The sequence below is a fragment of the Budorcas taxicolor genome, chromosome 16, assembly GCF_023091745.1.
Source record: "Budorcas taxicolor isolate Tak-1 chromosome 16, Takin1.1, whole genome shotgun sequence".
In the NCBI taxonomy this organism is placed as follows: domain Eukaryota; kingdom Metazoa; phylum Chordata; class Mammalia; order Artiodactyla; family Bovidae; genus Budorcas; species Budorcas taxicolor.
The window spans coordinates 39690099-39711584 of record NC_068925.1 but is presented as its reverse complement, the minus strand read 5'-3'; the positions used below and the strand labels follow the sequence as shown (position 1 = coordinate 39711584).

Sequence of the window (21486 nt, the reverse complement as noted above, 5' to 3'; positions counted from 1 at the left end):
GGGCCATGTTACAGTCTCTACCTCAGCTGGTCAACTTTACTGTCCTAACACGAAAACAGTCTTAAACAATACGTAAATTGAGTCTGCTCAGTCAGTCAAAGAGTGTCTGACAAAGAGTGTCTGACTCTTTGTAACCCGATGGACTACCTGCCAGGCTCCTCTGTCCATTGGATTTCCCAGACAAGAATTCTGGAGTGGGTGGCCATTTCCTTCTCCAGGGGATCTTCCCCACCCAGGGATCAAACCTGTGTCTTCCATAATGGCAGGCAGATTCTTTACCAGTGAGCCACCAGGGAAGCCCAAACTTGAGTGGGGCTGTGTGCTAATAAAGCTTTACTTATGGCCACAGTGATCTGAATTGTACATAATTTGCACATATCATAAAATCTTCTTTCCAATGATTTAAAATAGGAAAATAGGTGGTTGGCCGATTTGGTCCATTGGCCCTGTTTTGACTCCTGTTCTAGAGTGGCCGTCTGAATAAAAACAGGAGAGCTGAACATAGATTTGCTGAAATGAGTGAATGAGCAGACCCTTTGGTGTCAGAGTGGATAAACACAACAGTTTGCCTCCTGATTATGGATAGAAGTATAGAGTAATATCTGGTAGATGAGGATTAATTACATTTGGTTTAGAATATAAACTCCATGTCTCCAAGTCGTGCTAGATGACCATGGTCTAAAGTGATGGTTTAGGACAGTAAAACCTCAGTTTCCTTTTCCTTTCTTTCCTTAAACAGGCTAGCTTAGTCTTTTTTCCCCTCTTTTGAGTCCTAGCCCCTTCTTTTTTCTCCAGTGTAACTCGCACCATTCTTTGCTCTTGCTTTACCGGTTTTAGTTATGATTCAAAAAGAATGCATAGCATTTAACTTACCCACTGGGCTTGTTTTTTTTCCTTTCATTAACTTCCTCGATCATTATGCTTGATGGTGGTAACTTAATCACACCTATAAAGCAAACAAATAAACAAAAATGCAATGTAACTTCAGTGCTTATTTAGCAGGCAAAGCTGCTTTACTACTGCGCATCTTTTATTTCTAGTACCCAGCTAGTCATCTATTCTTTTGGCAGAAATGTCAGCAGAGTAATGTTAACTCCTGGTGATTATGCCACCAGTTGAAGAGACAAGAATCAAATCCCCTCACTACTTATTTGATGTTGCAGAACCTCACAACTGGCTTGGCTGAATTTGTCATTCAGTTGATTGAGCTTTTAAAATGTTAAAATGTTAATTGAACCAGTTGATTCAGTCAGAATAGCAGCTGATATTTTTTGATCCATGATTTACCTTCTGTGCTTGTACTGGCACAAATTCATTATGATATTGTAATTCAGTGAACAATAGATGGATTTGCTTTAAAAATTCTATTATTTTAGATGGGAGGTGGGAAAAGTCAAAATTTCCAGTATCTAAAATAACATGGTAAACTGAACACATATATTCTATTATTTCTTTTTTAAAAATTAATTTATTTTACTTTGGCCACACCATGTGGCTTGTGAGATGTTAGTTTCCCAACCAGGGATTGAACCTGAGCCCTCCACTGTGAAATGTGGAGTCATAACCTCTGGACTGCCAGGGAATTCCCATGTTCTCCTATTTCTTATACACTTACCTTTCAGGACCCGAACAGCCCATCGAGCTTGCGTATCCCCTGTGGGTAGTAAGGAGCCCAAGGGTTTGATGAGACCAATGACAGCCAGGGTTGGCTTTGGCAGATGTGCAGGAAAGATGTACTTGTATAGCGATGCCTGGCCATCTTCGACTTTCACTACAGTCTCGTCAAGGAAGGGGAAAGCAAAAGTGTATCCAGTGGCAAAAACAATGATATCGATGGGCTCTTCCTTTGGGGTGTTGCTAAATACGACAGAGTTTTCCTTCACTTCCTTAATTCTTGGCTTGATGAGTACTTTCCCAGTGATGATACGGCCTGGGAGCTCGTCATTTAGCACAGGCTCTCTTAGCTGTACCCTAGACATTAAAATGGACAAGGAAGAGATCTGCCAGGGACTGATGCAGCCAGCCCTCTCTCCTCCTCCCCTTCTCCTCTTCATTCTGTGTCTCGCCCCTCAGCTAGGCAGGAGGTAACAGTACTGTGGGAAATTACCTCTGTGGGAGTGGATTCATGAATGACCAAGAGGGATGATGGAACCATGCTTACTATTTACAAGAATTTAGAAGCCTGGGGAGAAGGAGGTCAGAGTTTTCTCTAACTCTCCTTCTCCTGCTGAATTCTAGCAGTCAGCTATCCCTGTCATTTTAGAGATAGCTGAATGCTGAAGAACCACAAGGGAAACCAGGGACTTTTCTATCTGCTGAGAAATGCTAGAAACTCTTTCCTCCTCAGAAGCAATTGTACAAGGAAAACATGCATGTGTTTAAAAGGAACCAGGGCAGAATTAGCTTTTTCTGGCTATGCCTTTGGAATCACCCTTTTCTGGCTGTGTCTTTGGAATCACAAAGCAAATGCTATGCAAGATGATTTTAAGTAAGCTGAGTCATTTTGGGCTTATGGCGAATGCACAGAAACAGACAATGTGATAAAATGGAGGGAGCTCTGGAGCAGGAGGTAGCTAGGGTGGCTTTGTGTCCAAATGTTTATACTTAACAGAGCTTGGGAAAACCATTTCATCTTTGTAGGCTTTCTTTTATTCACCTGTAAAATAGGGATGCTAATACTTGCCATCCTTGTTAGTTGATTGGGTAGGATGAAGAACATATGAAATAGTGTATTTCTAAGAACTTTGGAAATGAAAAAGGATTAGCTAAATCTACCAGGGAAGATATTATAATTCCTCAGCTTCTTTTACATTTTCTAGGCTTTGTGGGATTAAATAAAGTCTTTTGACTGGCCATTTAGGCTAAATCAAGCTTATGGTAGGAAAGGCTCTGGTGAAGTTTAAAACTCCTAGGGGACCTGGAGTTAGGCAACAGAAGAGGGTAGGTAAGAAAGGAAAAAATGGAGACAATAGCAGGACTAGAAGAGCAGGGAGAGAGGAAGGTACATAAGAGAAAGATGAAGAGACCAGAGGAATGGAGCACATGTAGCAGGAAGGGGGCTGCCTACCAACCCTGGCGGCTTGGGTGCCACCTGATCCATCCTGGTCCAGCGTGGAATCTGGGGGAAGATCAGACAGGATCTCCAGGCTGTGGTACTACCCAGGCAATGGAATATCAATGTACAGAGTCAATGAATGAGGAAGTAAAATAAAACCACTGGTTCTCATTAATGGGCTAAGCAACGTGTTGTAACTGAAAGGACAAGAATGAAATCAAGGTGATCTTGACAAGGGGAAGAAGGCACTGTCCTTTGAAAGATGGTGAAGGATTAAATTTTTCCCACACTGTGAAATAGGCAAATGTGTTGCTTTTGTTGGAAGAGTCATAGACAAATTTTTCTCTTTTGATTGATGCAACTAAGGTTTATGTAACTTGCCAAGGTCACAGAGTCTGCTTGGTACTAGATTAACTTGGGCAAGTGACTGAACTTCCCTAAGTCTTAGTATACCCACTCTGAAAGGGAGGTTATATGGCTTTCTTTAAAGGGTTGTTGACAGTTATGTATCACATAATTCTACTTACCAAGCACTAAAAACAGTTAGCCATTATGACTAAGTAATTCATATGACGTTTTCCTTCATACTCAGTCTTGTTGCTGTATTATGGTTGCTGGAAGGACCAACACCCCTTCTCCCTAACAGCCTTCTGCAGACCCTCCGTATTTACCTGTCTTCTGGTATTAAGCCGTAATTTGCATGATTGAACCAGCTGTTCATCCTTCTTGCTATCAACCAATTCACAATAGGAGTTGGAAGAGAATTTCTGAATGTATTCTGAAATCGTGTCATGAAAACCATGTCCCATGGGTACCCTGAGTCAAAGACACGGCTGATCACCCATGCCCCTCTGGTGGTGCTGAGGAACACCTAGAAGCAATCAAAGAGGTCACTCAGTTTGACACAGTGAACAGGGCTGGTTCTGTCAGAGATGAGAAGTTTCATGAATTGAAAGGCACCAAATAGCCAGCCACCCCCAAAATACCTCCCTGACAAGACAGTTTTGGCTTCTCTAACTCCCACTTTAAAGTTATTCTTTTGAGATAATGGTTTGAGTATCTAGAGTATTAAAATGCCTTAGCACATATTAATGAGCACTTTTTATCTGCCAGGCTCAGTGCTAGACACCATGGTGAATTATATATTGTGGTTGGCCATAGGAACTTGGAATCTCATGTGAGAAGATAGTGAACAGGTGATAACAACTTTGTATGCTAGTGACTGTAAACAAGAGCAGGGCAAGGATGCAACTGAAACTTGTCTGCAGGGACTTCCCTGGTGGTCCAGTGCTTAAGACTCTGCCTTTCTGGATCAAACCCATGCAGGAAGCATGAGATTTATCCAGGGAACTAAGATACCACATGCTGTGCAGTGCAGCTTAAAAAAAAAAAGATGTCTGCAAAGAGTTTCAACATAAACATTGTTAGAACTGACAGTAAAATTCAGTAATACAACTAGTTTTAGTGGATTTTTAAAAAACAGATTATTTAACTATTTGAGTTTACCAGCTGACATAGTTCATTAAGCTAATAGTTGCTTTGGAACCTATACAACAAGGAGTTGTCTGTATAACTTATTAAAAGTTGAAAAATTTAGTCAACTGATCTGTTGCTTTGCAAATACAAAACAACTGGTTTAATGCCTGGTTTTCTTCCAATAAACTGGGGCATGGTGGCCATAGCTGGAGTGTTAGTGTTTTTATGATACGTTTTGTTTGACTTGATAATACTGGAGTGGGTAGCCATTCCCTTCTCCAGGGGATTTTCCCCACCCAGAGACAGAACCTGCATCTCCTGCATCGCAGGCAGATTGTTTACTATCTGAGCCACCAGGGAAGCCTAATAATATGATGGAGCCTTATGGTGGCAAGAATTATGAGCACATCAGTAATTCTGACATTAGACATATTTGCACCTGCCTTTCTTCATCATGATGCAGAATCAGATATGATATTTTGGTAGAAATGAATTATATTCTGAAACAAGGGGAGTTTCTTTGTCAATATAGAAATGGTGTGTGCCAAAGCATGTTTTCAGATTGAAGAAATTTCCAGTGGTTAGAGAAATAGAAGTAGTAATGTATGACTCACATGTGGTGGTCATTGTGAATGGGCCTGTGCTGATTTTTGCTTCAGAACCTCCTTTCCCTTCCTTTGGCATAACTACCAAATTGCTAAGTTTCTCCAAATCAGTCAACCAATCATCGAGTTCTTTCCTTTAAGTTCCAGAAAGGAACACACTCCCAATTGTTTTTCCTCATACCAATTTCCTCATACCTCATTCTTGCAATTATTGATCTAATTATTTACACTGATTTACTTGGCATCTGTTTTCCCCATGACTATACCATCTATGACAGCAGGAATCCTGTTTGATTATTCTGTTCTCCCGTGTAGCCTCCATGCCTGGCACAACATTTGGTATAGCAGAATTCAACAACTAATATTGATTTGTTGCCTGAATGGCTTTCAATGAGTTTATAGCATAGTTGGAAAGAAAATACATACTATAAATAATACATACTATATATTTTACCTATATATAAAAGGTAATTGCTGTGCTGCGCTAAGTTGCTTCAATCATGTCTGACTCTGTGTGGCCCTATGGACTGTAGCCCGCCAGGCTCCTCCATCCATGTGGATTCTCCAGGGAAGAATACTTGAGGGGATTGCCATTCCCTCCTCCAGGGGATTTTCCCAACTCAGAGACTGAACCTGTGTTTCATAAGTCTTTGCATTTGGCAGGCAGGTTCTTTACCACTAGCGCCAACTGAGAAACCTCATAAAAGGTAATGAGCAACACCAAGAAATAAAAGTGCCATCTGAGGAGTGTAAATTTCAATTATTACATAAATTCATACTGGAGAGATGATTTTGTGTTGGGTAGAGGTATCTGGGAACATAAGTGTAAATTGTAATAAAAGAGAAAAGGGCACTGCAGAAGGGAGGGCTATGGTGTGGATGAAGGGGAAAATAGAAGCTTGGGGGTGGGAAAGGTCACAGAGGAGACCAGTCAGCTTTCAGTTGATGATCATGTGGGAAAGTAGCGCAGGATAAAGTTAAAATGGCAGATCTGGACCAGGTGATGGAGAGCCCTGTAATTTATGATTTTTTCTTTTTTTTAGGTAAGGAGGAGTTGTTAGTTTTTTAACATGAGTGCCATAAGGAGAGCAGTCTTTTCAGAGGATTTGTTTGTTGGTGGTTGGGGATCTGGATGGACTGTCGTGTTTTAGGGGGATGGACTGGGATAGGAGTACAGGCACTTAAGGCAGAATTAGGAGCAGGGGCTTTGAATGGAAGAGACTTGGGCTTGAGGACTGGCTCTACCAGCTGCTGGTGGTGTGCCTTTAGGCAGCTTGTTTAACTCTGGGTTTCAGCTTCTTCACTGGTGGTTAAGGAGTCTTGTACCTACTTCGTGGCTTGTTTTCATGATTGGCTGAGGTCATGCAGTAAAGCCTTTAGTGCTGTTCTTGGTACAGAATAAGCAAGCCCCAGTAATAGTAACTCTTTCCATAACTGTTGTGAGGAGGACTGTGTAATAGACCCCACGTGAGGTGGTATGGAACTGATGAGGATGATGGCAATCAATAAGGAAAGGAAGGAGCAAATGGAAGATCCTAGTAAGAAAAACTTAGCCAGAATTTTCTGACCCATGGGACTGAGTAAGAAACAGATGCTTCCTGTAACTCACTTTGGCTGGGAAAATAGCAAAAATAGGAAGTCAGAGAACCCGAATTTTTGAGGAAAAATGACACCTGGAATTTATAGTAACGTTTATGAACATTCAAGAAAAAAGTACCTAAAAATCTGTTTGTGTGTGTGTTTTAGGAATTCTTTTTTCCTTTCATCATTTATCATGATGTCAAACACATTTGTTTGAGGCATGCATCTTAAGATAAAGCCCCTCATTAGGTAACACCAAGAACAATACCTTCTTTGCCAGGTGGCTGGCCTCCACAGCAATGTCTGTGCCAGAATTTCCCATTCCAATAACAAGAACGCTCTTGTCCCTAAATATATCTGGATGTTTATACTCTCGGCTGTGGAAATACTGGCCTTTAAAAGTATTTATACCTATAGAAAAAAAAAAAAGGAAGTCAAATAGAAAGTTTACAAGATCTGTGAATGAAACATATATTATTCAGCTAATAACATTCTTTTGATGGGTGACTTAGGTTGTTTTAATAGCATACTCAATTTAAGAAAATCTGAAACATGGATACATAGTTATGCAAGATACGGATACATGATTATTTTTTGGAGATACCTACTCCATCTCATTAGATGGCCCTCGAGTTTTACCTACTAGATGATTACTAAGTTAAAATATCATGGCACTGTAAAAAAAATCCCCCCGGCCCCAGCCCACTGGGGATTTCAGTTTTTGAGCATGAGCACCCATCCTTGCTTTGCCCTGCAGTAAACAATTTTCTGCTAAAAAAAAAAAAAAAAGGAAAGAAAGAAAAAAAATCATGGTATTAAGACTTATTAAGCTGAAGTACAAGAAGTCGTTACTTATAAAAATTTGATAGAAATGAATGGGACAGAAATACTCTATTTACTAATTTGATTATTTAGAACTTTTCATAAGCAAGGAGAAAGAGCAGAGAAGTTAAATTGAACTATGAGTCAGTGCTTCCACTCTATTCAGCAAAATGTTTGGATATCTTTTATGTGCCAGACACTGTGCTAGATGATATGGGAAATAAGAAATAAAAATATGGGACTTTCCTGGTGATCCAGGGGTTAAGAATCTGCCTTCCAATGCAGAGGATGCAGGTTTGATCCCTGGTCAGGGAACTAAGATCCCACATGCTGCAGGGTTACTAAGCCCATGTGACACAAGAGAAGCTTGAGCGCCACAGCAAAGACCCAGTGCAACCAAACTTTTTTTAAAAAAGGAAATAAAATTATGGTCCCTATGTGAAAGATCCTTGTGTGTTTACTTTGGTGACTGACGGTAACTCAGGCTAGGTTTGCTGAGTCAGCCAGAGTTGGCTCACAGAAAAAGGAGTTACGTTAGTTATACTGGGATCAGAGCTGTTTGAACTAGATAAAACATCTCAGTTGATGCCAAATCTTATTGAAATATCAAATGCTTGTAGAGGGTTTTGGAAAGTACTCTTAGGTTGCATAAAACAATCAAAAGTAATACATCCTGTGCAAAGAACTTTTTTTAAAAAAAGAAAATATGACAGCACATCTAGATTCTCAGTGATTTCTCAGGATATGGACGCTGTGGCACATTAGTGGCACATTATTGGGCCTTAACCAAGGCCAGTAACTCTATTTCACCTTAAATCTTTAGAAGTCTAACGTGAATCTCAGTTAAAACCCAACCACAATCTAGATCAGTTTGAATTTAGCAATGATGCAATCAAATTCAAATATTGACTTAACTCAACATTTGACCCAATATGGATCCAAGAAACTGCCAGGAATGGAGAGCTGGACAAGTTTAATTAGAATAATAAAATTATCTGTGAATGTTAGATTGTCTTAGATTCTCTCTGGATCAGGCTTTTTTGGATCACAAGTGGACAAATATGAGACTCTGTGGCTGAGTCTTCTATCAGATTAATACTTTCCCCACTTATATTACAGGAGAACAGAGCAAGAACTTTTGTTAGGTGAAGGGGCTGTGTTAGCAAACGTAGCTGAATGTATATGGCTTCTGAATTAAAATAAGTTACCTTGGGAAGTTATATATTTATTCCAGCTGTAATACCTATTATATTTATGAAGACTTTTTGGAACACTTTCTTCTAGAATTGCCTCCAGAACTGATGACATGTTTTTTTTGACTAATTTCAATGAATTTAATTTTTGTGACGATTAACAACTACTCCAGGGTGTATGCAAATCTGCTATGGGGCAGAGAGAGAGATGATGAGGTTTAGAGGACTCCATTTCAAGTCTAACGTCATGAAATTTTAGTGCTCAAAGGCTCCTTAATAATAATTTATCCATGGATTTGAAATAACCAATTGGTGGTGGCTGGTAATATGGATATAGAGAAAGATGGCAAATACTGATAGAGTTCTGTTTGCTTGATTTGTGATATATGCTGTTGGGTAAGGTAGGTCAAACCTCAGTTTCTAGGAAGGAAAACAGAGGCTTAGAAAGGTTAAGTGGAAAACCCAAGATTATATAATTTTTTTTTTTTTACGTCTGATGGGTAATGTGCTGGTGTCCTAACAAGGTTTAGGAGAGAGCACATGTCATGCTGGCTGGAAGAAGCACAAGCTGGAATCAAGATTGCCAGGAGAAATATCAATAACCTCAGATATGCAGATGACACCACCCTTATGGCAGAAAGTGAAGAGGAACTAAAAAGCCTCTTGATGAACGTGAGAGAGGAGAGTGAAAAAGTTGGCTTAAAGCTCAACATTCAGAAAACTAAGGTCATGGCATCTGGTCCCATCACTTCATGGGAAATAGATGGGGAAACAGTGGAAACAGTGTCAGACTTTATTTTGGGGGGCTCCAAAATCACTGCAGATGGTGATTGCAGCCATGAAATTAAAAGATGCTTACTCCTTGGAAGGAAAGTTATGACCAACATAGATAGCATATTCAAAAGCAGAAACATTACTTTGCCAACAAAGGTCTGTCTAGTCAAGGCTATGGTTTTTCCAGTAGTCATGTATGGATGTGAGAGTTGGACTGTGAAGAAAGCTGAGTGCTTAAGAATGGATGCTTTTGAACTGTGGTGCTGGAGAAGACTCTTGAGAGTCCCTTGGACTGCAAGGAGATCCAACCAGTCCATCCTAAAGGAGACCAGTCCTGGGTATTCACTGGAAGGACTGATGCTGAAGCTGAAACTCCAATACTTTGGCCACCTCATGCGAAGAGTTGACTCATTGGAAAAGACTCTGATGCTGGGAGGGATTGGGGGCAGGAGGAGAAGGGGATGACAGAGGATGAGATGGCTGGATGGGATGGACATGAGTTTGGGTAGACTCCGGGAGTTGGTGATGGACAGGGAGGCCTGGCGTGCTGAGGTTAATGGGGTGGCAAAGAGTCGGACACGACTGAGCGACTGAACTGAACATGTCATGCAACAGTGTGAACACCCAATCATCCTGCTTATGAACTTCAAAAGAATCATAGCTTCTTAATTGTATAGCCTGGAATCTATACCTCCTGGGTCCCAAGCTCCTCTTATTTAAACTGAGCACATTGGCTCCATTGCTTTCAAGCTATACTTTATCCTAATCTGATCTGACTTGAGTAGCATCTGCAGGGCAGGTCCAGGACCATTTCAGGTACATGAATTTGTTGTAAAGTGAGTATTGCTGTCATTACAGGTCATATGTAGACTGCAATTCCTCCACTGGACCCCTGTAAATCTCTTTTCTTTCCTTTTGTGCAGGCTATGTGTTGTCTCATCCACTTCTGTATTCTTAGCAATAAACACAGTGTACTCTCTATGTCGTGAAATTTTCTGGATTCTTGGAGTGATCCTGTACCAGGCACTCCTACCTGGGAGTTGGAGTAACTTGCCTACTCAGGGATTTTCTCTGTAGGCAAGAAATGGGTGAAGTGGAAAGAATTCATAGTTGAATGCATTTAAGCCGAGGCTGTTGAGTCTTTCTCAGGGATGCTGAAGAGTTTCCTCCACCAGGAAGAAGGCTGGACTGCTTTCCAATTCAATGATTATAGTCTATGACAGTTTTCAGGATATGTTTTATCTTAACATGGCCTGACTTCAGTAACTGCTGGGGGCAGACCAAGTATCACTGGAGGTAGATGAGTTAATTGTGAACTGAGTCTTGTGATCACTACAAGTGATATTTAGATGATTCAGAGAAAAATTTGCTAAAGTTTGAACCTTTTGAATCCTTTGTTGCAGACTGAATAAACCAAACCACTGGATTTCCTATTCCCTCTGAGTTGTAATCCAATTGAAATTTGACATAAGGGAACCATGGTTGCAAAAGCCAGGTGAAGAAACTGAGGCCCAAAGATGTCTTAATTTGCCTCCCAAGACTTATGCCCCTGGTGACTATTAACCAGTGCCATAAACCTTCGATCTAGTTAACTGCCATGACCCATAGACATAACAAACAAAAATCAAGTTATTTTTCCCTTTATTCATGGATTGACGCTTGTGACCTCTATTCTCACCTTTGTCAATGCACGACTGCTGAGGCTAGCAAACTGTCTAGGCCTCCTATGTCTTAGAAGGCTTTCTGGTGCTGCCAGTTACTTAGAGATGGACACTGAACTTCAGTGAAGCATAAAACTGCTTCATAGTTATTCATTCTGCTCTTTGGTACTCATAACTTGTTTGAAACTGATGAAAACCAAAATCTGCCCAAATAGCACTGGTCAGGGGAATAAACCCTCTTACCTCACTACTTTAACTATTTAATGGAGGAAATCAATAGGAATGTATTTCCAGAACAATCCAGTATCAGGGTGGCTCACATAAGACAAATTAAAGTCAGTTGTAGAAAGGGCTATACCTGGAAAGGAGTCCAGTGGTAAATACGGATTAGTAAAAAACCCAGTGCAGACCATGACAGCATCAAAGATGGCTGACTCTTGCTTCCCTTCGTACAGAGTGACTACCTCCCATTGGCCTGTGGCAGTAAAATCTGGGCATTTTCTCACACTGCAGACTTTTGTCTGAAAAAAGAATCATAGACAGGGTTAATAGTTTTCAAGATTCCAGAAAGGGCTTGCTGGCTGACATGCCAATTATTTCAAATATTCTCGAGCACATATATATTTATTATACTATAAATATAATAAGCATAACTCTAGATATTGAACTGGGCTCTCAGGTTAATCACAATTTTCTGGATGGAAGTATTCTAAACTTAGAATTGTAGAGGGGTATTGAAGAGAGGTGATAAGGTCCAAAAATTTTAAGTGATTTGCTCCAGTTCTCACAATGAGTAATAGAACCAAGATTATAACCTAGGTATTTCTGTATTTTTGAAATTCTTTATCTGCCATGTCTAGTTCTCATAGAAACAACTCTTTTTTTTAAACTTTAACCTTTTTATTTTGTATTGGAGTATAGCCAATTAAAAATGGTGTGGTAGTTTCAGGTGAACAGCAAAGGGACTCAAGAGACAGTTCTTTTCAACAGTTCCTTTAATAGAAACATGGATAGTATATAATTGAAAATATAAATCTGGTCACAAGTGCTTATGAAAGGCCTTATAGGCTATGGTACTGAGATTTGCCCTGACTGGGGGAACTGTGCAAAAGTGCTCGTTTTATGCGTGAATTTCCGTGGAGTTGTCTGAATTTCAAATACAGCTGATTCTTGAACAACATGGGTTTGAACTGTGCAGGTCCACTTATATGTAGATTTTTAAAAAACAGTAAATATTACAGTAAACAGGATTCATAAGTGTTTGATTCCATGGATGTGGAACTGTGGATACAGAGACAGCACAGAAATGGAGGAAATGGGAGATTTCCATTGTGCAGAGTTGGCACCTCTAATCAGCCATGTTGCTCCAGGGTCAACTGTAGTCTATTTTTGTTCTCTTCGAGTACATGTATATCCATGGTGTGAGGTTCTGATTCAGAATATATATAAAAGAAATTTACAAGTCAAATTTAAAAGCATGAAAGAGACTTTGCTGCCTCATTTTCCTCTTCAGGTTTCAAAGAAGACAGACTTCTCAAGTCCCACTTAATGGTTCACTGTCTGGTTTATCATACTTGAAGTGCTTGTTGGGGTCTACATTTGTATTAGCAATCATCTTTTTAAAACGTAAATTTTCAGGTAATTAAAAAATCATTCAAGATAAAATTTATTTTTATCTTGAAAATACTGAATTTATCATTGAAAATTTGGAATGTATAGAGAGGAAGGAAAAACAAAACCTCTCACAGACAGCTGCTTGTGTGTACTTTCTTAAAACTTTGGTGAACATCCAGTTTTATATATATTTTTTAAAACAGGCTTGGAAAGCATGTAGCAAAGGAAATACTTCAGGTTCAGAAATTCTGATACATTAAAAATATTTTTGTGGATTATATCCATCAATTATAGTACTGTTTTATTTTTACTCTGTCTCATGGGAAATAAGGAAGTAGGATGAAATATTCTTTGGACAACTAGAGTACTTTTAATTTTCTCCAGTTTTATTGAGATATAATTGACATATAACACTGTAAAAGTTTAAAGTGTACAACCTAATGATTTGACATGTGTGCATATTGTAACATGATTACCACAATAAATTTAGTTAACATTTATCACCCCACATAGTTACAATTTTTTTCTTCTGATAAGAACTTTTATGATCTATTCTCTTAGCAACTTTTAAATATACAGTATGGTATAATTACCAATACATCTCCAGAATTGATTTACACAATATAGAATGTATCTCCAGAACTAATTTGTCTTATAACTGGAAGTTTATACCTTTTGACCACCTTCCCTTACTCCCTAGCCTACTTCTGGCAGCCATCAGTATGTTCTCTATTTCTATGAGTTTGGATTTGTTTGTTTGTTTGTTTTGACCATGCCTCAGGGGCATGAGGAATCTTTAGTTTCCCAACTGGGGATTGAACGCATGCCCCCTGCATTGGGAGTTCAGAGTCTTAGCTGCTGGACTGCCAGGGAAGGTCCCTTTTTATTTTTTGGATTCTACATATAAATGAGATCATACAAATTTGTCTTTCTCTGTCTGAGTTATTTCATTTAGTATAATGCCCTCAAGGTTCATCCATGTGTTTGCAAGTGACAGAATTTTTTTTTTAACCATGGCTAATAATATTCCATTGTCTGTCTATCTATCTATTAATCATCTATCACATTTCTTTATCCACTTATCCATCAATGGACACAAGTTATTTCTATAGTTTGGCCTTTGTAAATAATGCTGTAATGAATATGGAGGTACAGATAGTGATTTCATTTTGATCAGGAACACTTTAAAGGTTGTGCATGTGAATCTTACATGGTACTTGTTTTGGCCAATCTTTCCACTCATGTTACTTTTTCTGTGTAATTCTCCATGAATTCCTAACCATCCCTACCTCTTATAGGGAGGGTAATGGGAGAAGAGAATCACATGAATTTTCATGTGTTTCTTGCAGAGAAAGGAAAAACAGGAAGAAAGAAAGAGGATATATTTATTTGCTTCTGTCTTTCTACGTACCTCCTGTCTCTTCCCCTAAAATGGGAAAGGAGATGGGTATGGTCAATGAGAAGAACAATGTCAAAGATTTTTCTAATTCCAAAGATATCTAGAAAGGTTTTCCTTCAAACAGTGAGATTCTCTTGTGTATGAGCCAGTGCACACATCCATTTCTATAAATGGACAGTAAAAAGGGAGAGCCCTGGAGCTGGTAGGAAGTTCTCAATGTCCTTGTGTATAGGCATTTGGCCCAAACTGAAAATGCAGTTTGACATTTTTAAGGTCCATTTGGATACTTGGATGGAAGCATTGCAAACTGAAAAAATTCTACACGTGAATCCTTAAACCAAGTATTCACTTCTACCTCCAGATTTACTTAGGGTGATTGTAAGTAAAAGGGGAAAAGAATCCAACCGGGTGTTGTTGGTCTTGCCAGTTCTTTCTCTTATTTATAGAACCCCAGGTAGAGAGAGATAACACAAAATAGGTAGGAAATACTTCCTGACTGCTAACTGATGTTTTGTGCCTTTCTTACCTTGAATTGAATGCATTCCAGGAGGTTGAACCGGTTTGCATACATTTTGAGATAATCCAGGAGTAGAGAATTTGGCAAATAGTTTGGATAATCTTCTGGGAATGGAAAGTCCGGGTAACAAGACATCTCCTTGCAGCTGTTGGAAACCACAGACTTGTAGAGGCTGGCTCTGCCTTCTTCAACATGTTCCTGTACAAGCAGTGCATGCGCGTGAGTGTGTATGCATGTGTGCATATTGCGTGCACACACATGAAATGAATACTAATTTTTAGACATTTGAAACATTGACTAAGATTAAGGTGACCCAGACAATTTATGCATGCAACCTTCTACTTTCTAATGGGATTTGGTAACCTGCACTTAACCTGAAAAATGATGAATATCATGATCAGAATTACAATTTCATCATTATGTGCTAACAAACATAGGATAAGCTTACCTGTCTAGATTTACACAGTATTACTGCAAAATAAAGGAGAATATGGAAATACACCAGACTCAGGAAGTAGTTTCTAGATGATGAATGGTTGCTAGGTATGTTGATTTCATGAGTATTGTCAAAAGGATTATGGAGAAAGGGCATTCAGATTATGAAGGATTTTGTATCTAAAATTAAGAAATTTGAATTTGTAGAAATCGATGGAAGTGATTCATATTAAATTTTGAAAAGATAATTCTGGTTTTATAAAAGATAAAGGGATCTGGAAAGGAAGGGAATGAGGCTAGTTAAGAACTTGAAATACAAATCCACACAATTGCCAATGAGAACCTGAGCAAAAGCAATGACAGTTGAAAGTGAAAGAGATGGGATTTGTTAGGTAGCAGAAAGGTAGAATGCATAGGATTGTGAAACTGATTAGATTTAAGGTTTGGGAGAAGAAGCAGGTCAAGGGTTTCCAGACTGGACAACTGCAAGCATGGCAAAATGCTAAAGAATTTCCCATTCCAGTTTGAACTTAAATAACTAGCAAATAACAACATCTCAGACAACTAATACCACAAGGCTGAATAGTGGGCAGTTTTAGTTACTCATTTAGGTGTATACATTGTCTCTGTTTTTTTGGATGTATTATAAAGGATTGTTCTAATTTCAGTGGGAAAGTTCTTAGCATTTTAATATTATTTGCCATCTTGGATATGTATAGTTCCTTTTTCCTGTGAAATAAAAATCATTTTTATAATCAAGTAGAAATGTGAACATAAACCTCACATATGGAGAGGACATACTTTGTTCCCTCGAAAGGTATGAATCTAGAGCTGTATGAAATGGGACATGTGTTGTGATAACAGAAAATAAAATTATAACATATCTTTGTAGTTTGAATTAATGATACAGATCCCATCAACTGATGAGTTCACCTTATCTTGCTTATCTGTGGCTCCACATCTGACAGTCTTATTTATCCAGAACACATCTAGAAAACTAAAATCTAAATGGCTTCCGAGAAAGATGACTGTTTAAATCCTGACCTTTTATTCTGTCGGAAGATCTAAAGCAGTGCTGTTCAAAGAGCCAGACTGGTATGAACTCTTTGCTACCAGTTTATGACAATTTAGGTACAGAAATTGAGGGTAAGCATCTTAAAACTTTTATAGCAATAATTCGACATTGTTCAGTATTCACACATGCGGACCCCTTAGTGATGAACGGGATCCATCTTGTCTTTGTCTAAGTCATGTGATGAGTTGTGTGGGATTTGAACTGTGTAGTAGTCATGTGAGTAGGACTCCGTTACAGTGTGTGACATTTCAAGGTTTGAAAACAGTTACCCAAAAGTGCATAAAAGCTATAAGCTATTTTCTTTGACTGGAGGATAATTGATATTTGATTACAACTTTACAGAATAAATGGTCAGAACTGACTACTACTGATAAAGGACTGAAGATAAGTTTTAAAAATACAGTGCCACTTGCTTCACTTTAGATAGCAGTTAAGAAAATGAATATCCTGAGCTTGCTGAGGTTGCTTTGAATTTTCTTCTTCCATTCCATTCTTTTTTTAAAAATTTTTTTATTTTACTTTATTTTACTTTACAATACTGTATTGGTTTTGCTATACATCAACATGAATCCGCCACGGGTGTACATGTGTTCCCAATCCTGAACCCCCTTCCTACCTCCCTCCCCATACCATCTCTCTGGGTCATCCCAGTACACCAGCCCCAAGCATCCTGTGTCCTGCATCAAACCTAGACTGGGGATTCGTTTCTTACATGATATTATATGTGTTTCAATGCCATTCTCCCAAATCATCCCACCCTCTTCCTCTCCCACAGAGTCCAAGAGACACAGATGTATAGAACAGACTTTTGGACATTCCATTCTTATATTCTGTGAGCCTCATTTCTCTATGTGTGCTGTTAAACAAAACTTAGAAATGGTTTAGATATATGTCAGGTCTTGGGAGGAGTGTTGTCACCCATCCAATCCAGATTAGATAAAATGACAAACAAGAAGCAAGCTTAATTACCACATTATAAGCCTTAAGTATTAATATGTACAATGCATAGAGAAAGTGTGGCTATAGGTGTTTAATGGAGAACTGGTATTTCACACATAATGTTTTGTTCGGCAAAAAATCACAAGTATAATAGTGATTCTCTACAGTAATTGTCTTGTACATACTTTCAAAGAAATTTGAATTTATGTTTTGTTTCATTTTCACCTTATTATAGCTCTTTTTATTGTATTTCACAAATATAAGTGTCTATACTTCCTTAGAAATTAAAACAAACAAATCTGATTCTTTTCCACAGCTTGAGAATCACAGCTCTCTAGATGAGCGCTTCTAAATCTTATTAAGAATTGCTTGGGGAATCTTATTAATGTGTACATGTGGACTTAGTAGGTCTGGGTGAGCCTGAGATTCTGTATTTCTAACAAGTTCACACGCAGATGCTACTGGTCATGGACCATGCTTTGAGTAACAAGACTTTCGAGCAGTCCTACCTGGTAAGAGTGGGAAGTAGGCCACACATGCACTTTAAAAATTTCCAATAGCCACATTAACAAAGGTAAAGAGGATACTCAATAGTTCCAAAACTTTATAATTTCAATATGTAATCAATCAAAATTATTAATGAAGTATGAACTTTTTTTTCTCATATGAAGTCTTTTAGGTCTAGTGTATATTTTACAAATCTGAATCCAAATGCTAAATTTTCACTGGAAAAAGTGGGTTTGCATACCCAAATTGTTAACAAATGTTTAAAGATTCACCAATAACTGAATTGAGTATTGGCTTTAAAATTTAATCAAGATTAAATGAAATAAAAAAAATTCAGTTCCTTAGTCAAATCAACTGCATTCCACAGTTACACATGGCTGGTGGCTACCTTACTGGACAGCACAGCTTTAGACCATCCTTAAACTTGAAGCCAGGTATTAGAATTAAATTTAGTGTTGGTTTTACATAGTTAAACATGATCAAGTTTCTTCTGGGTTATAGGAATGAAGAGAATGTGAATAGCTCTAAAGAGCTGTAACATTGAGAAGTGAGAGCAAATAGCAAGGGAAACAATTAGAGAGTAAGGATAAAAACATCGTTATAAACATTTTGGGATCAGTCAGTGTGTGACCAAAGCTCATTCACTTTTCTCTGGCATCTGAGAGCATCATATTGTAAACAATACTTTGTTAATACTGCTGATTTCTAGTTAGCAGTAATAAAAGGCTAAATTTGGAATATACACTGTTAAAGAAGGGTAGGGATGTATATAATATCTTGTAAAGATTTTCATAAAAATAGTTCAAGAAACTTTAAAGCATTTATTAATGGCATGTTTAAAAATCAAAGAGCAGTGGCGACTCACTGAAACTGGATAAGTCATGAAACCATGGAGACCTTAAAACAATTGAACCCACAAACAAAAACAGAAAATAAAGAGACCAAAACCAACTTTGTTTTGCAAAATTTTGGAAGATAATTGTAAAAGCAGGAAGAAGAAAACTTTACAGGAAACACTGAAGCCTATTGTGAAAGAATGTATCACAGATGTCAGCCTATAGGGTGGAATCCAGCATGCTCTGTCTCTTTCCTCTTCTGCTTGTTTCTCTTGGTAAAAACACAAGGTCTGGTGTGTTTAAGGTATATACAGAGATTACAGGTCCATGGCACTTCTGAATGAGGTCTGCAAGTCCTAAGCCTCCCCTCCAGGTTTTGCCTTGGTGAAAAAAATGTCCCAGTGATTCCCAGGCCCCACTGGGACCCCTGGCTGTGGGCACTCTTGGCATTCTCTCCATGTTAGTCTGCCAGTTGTCATGGTATGCTGTGTGTGGATGCATGTTTTTCCTGAGAGTTGATGAGGGCACTTAGGGAAAACATTTTTGTCTTGAAGGGGCAACTGAATGAGAGATGTGTGTATGTGAAAGTCGCTCAGTCATGTCAAATTCTTTGTGACCCTGTGGACTGTAGCCTTCTCTGTCCATGGAATTCTCTAGGCCAGAATACTGGAGTGGGTAGCTTTTCCAGTGGGTCCCCTTTTCCAGGGGATCTTCCCAACCCAGGGGTCGAACTCAGGTCTCCCACATTGCGGGTATATTATTTACTGTCTGAGCCACCAGGGAAGCCCGAATGAGAGGAGGGAAAAGGGGAAATAATAAGGGCAAGAATGGAGGAGTTTTTGGCTTCTTGGTCCACTTGGTGCTGCAATACAATAGTAAGGACATTATATTCAGTAGAACACTGCATGGGATTTCATGAACAGTCCAGGATTTGCATGCCCTTATTCCTGAGCTATGGCACAGACTCTGGAAATGAATGGAGTATAGTTCTTGACAGCACAGGTCCTGGAGTCAGACAGCCTGGGTTCATATTTAAGCAGAACATTTTTAGCTGGGTGACCTTGGGAATTTTCTTAAGTTCTCTGTGTCTCAGTTTTCTCCTCTCGAAATAGGAATAACAATAGTACGTATAACCCTAGGATAAAATGAAATGATAGCTCTAATTGCAAAGAGTCGGAGATGACTGTGCGACTGAACTGAACTGAAAGCATTTAGAACAGTGCCTGATAAGCTCTCAAAAAATATTAACTGTTTTGTATTATTTTTCTATAATTATCATGGAGATTTACTTTCTCAACTTCTGTGTCCTCCAGAGAAGATTGTTGGCAATGGGAAGAAAGCTTTGTCAGGTCAGAGGTCTCTCCTTTCTCATTTAAAAAATGGATATAAAATGATAATTAAAGTGACTACTATATAGACACATTAGAGACTTTCTCTCAATGCTGAGTGTGGGGAACCCTGAGCTAGGTTGTTCATAGCTCTTGTTCTCAAGAACAACTGTTTCCTTCTTTTCCTCTCCTTTGAAGAGTCAGAGCCCATTTTACTTTGTCACTTCCTTTCCCTGTAGTCACACTGCCTATATATAGTCTGTCCACAATCTGTAGATCTGTCTTCAAATCTACAGCACAAGTGGGCTGTGGAAACCTCAGAGAAGGCTTGAGGAACCCCATGAGAGGGTAGGGGCCTATCAGGTGGATCTATTCCAAGATGATATGAATTCAATAAATGTTTGTTTAATATATGAATAAAATGAAACCTACTAAGATTACTGAACTTAAAAAATAAATTTTTAAGAAGAAGTAAAAAGGTATCCATTTAACGGATCATTTTGGCCCCCGTAAGGGTTAGGCTGAACACACCTAAAGAAACCTTCAATGATTTAAGGGGTAAAGTATTATACTTAATCATTGCCCTCACTGAATCCAAAAATATATGATACATAAGGTGCCTCGTGGGTTTGCTGGGTTGCTCAGCTGGTAAAGAGTCCACCTGCAATGCAGGAGATCTCGGTTCAATTCCTGGGTCGGGAAGTTCTCCTGGAGAAGGGATGGGCTACCCACTCCAGTATTCTTGGGCTTCGCTGCTGGCTCAGCTGATAAAGAATCTGCCTGCAATGCAGGAGACCTGGATTTGATCCCTGGGTTGGGAAGATTCCCCTGGAGGAGGGCATGGCAACCCACTCCAGTGTTCTTGCTTGGAGAATCCCCATGAACAGAGGAGCCTGGCAGACTACAGTCCATGGAATTGCAAAGAGTCTGATACAACTGAGTGACTAAGTACAGCACAGCACAAAGCACATAGTGGGTGCTCAATAACTGGAGTAAGCAAAAGGGTACATGTGTGGAGGGAAAGACCTTGGTGCACAGAGGAAGAATGTCATTCCAGGGGAGGATTATTGTTACAGAGATGTGAAGGGTGAAGCAGAATGTGTTTCTGTCAGCATAGCATAATTACCTCTAGATGATGTCAGTGTGGTTCTACATGAAGGCTGTTTCTCAAGGCTCCTTCCTAACCTAAAACACTCTAAGAGTAATATCAGTTATGAGCGACAGGATAATTCCTGGCATGTTTTTCTTCAATTATTCCTCTACAGTTGAACAATCAGCCTTTAGCATTACTGTTCTAAGCCCCCTTTCCCCCTCCAGAGCCTGAGAGAGTTGGTTGTAGAACAGATGTTCCACACTTGCCTCCTGCTGCCACTGGATTTGGTGCTCACAAGTGGGTTCTTTTCTTTTGAAATATTGCCAACTCCTCCCCCGTCCCGGAAAAGAAACGGGCTTTCTTTTCCATTGCAACCTTTGTCTGCTTCCTCTTTAGGAACTGTGGTCTGGCCCACATGAATATTGAATTAAACTGCAGTAGTCCATAATCTCTATAATGTTGAGGGCATCTCTCCATTTGTAAATGGAAACCTTCTCCATATTTGTTTTATTAGGTTTCTGCAGTTTGCCTGTTTATTTTTGCTTTGTGGCCCCTTTCACCCAGAACAGGTCCTAA

The 21486-nt window shown here is 39.1% G+C and overlaps 1 protein-coding gene across 1 annotated transcript in view; it reads right to left on the bottom strand.

Moving 5' to 3' along the window:
- Positions 1-21486, bottom strand: part of FMO1 (flavin containing dimethylaniline monoxygenase 1) — a 38879-nt gene that overhangs the window by 1646 nt on the left and 15747 nt on the right. The window contains exons 3-8 of the mRNA XM_052653758.1: positions 14707-14895; positions 11526-11688; positions 6986-7128; positions 3727-3926; positions 1616-1971; positions 874-946 (exon numbers count right to left, since the gene is read on the bottom strand). Of these exons, the coding sequence (XP_052509718.1) occupies positions 874-946; positions 1616-1971; positions 3727-3926; positions 6986-7128; positions 11526-11688; positions 14707-14895 (1124 nt within the window). The remainder of the gene's footprint in view (positions 1-873; positions 947-1615; positions 1972-3726; positions 3927-6985; positions 7129-11525; positions 11689-14706; positions 14896-21486) is intronic.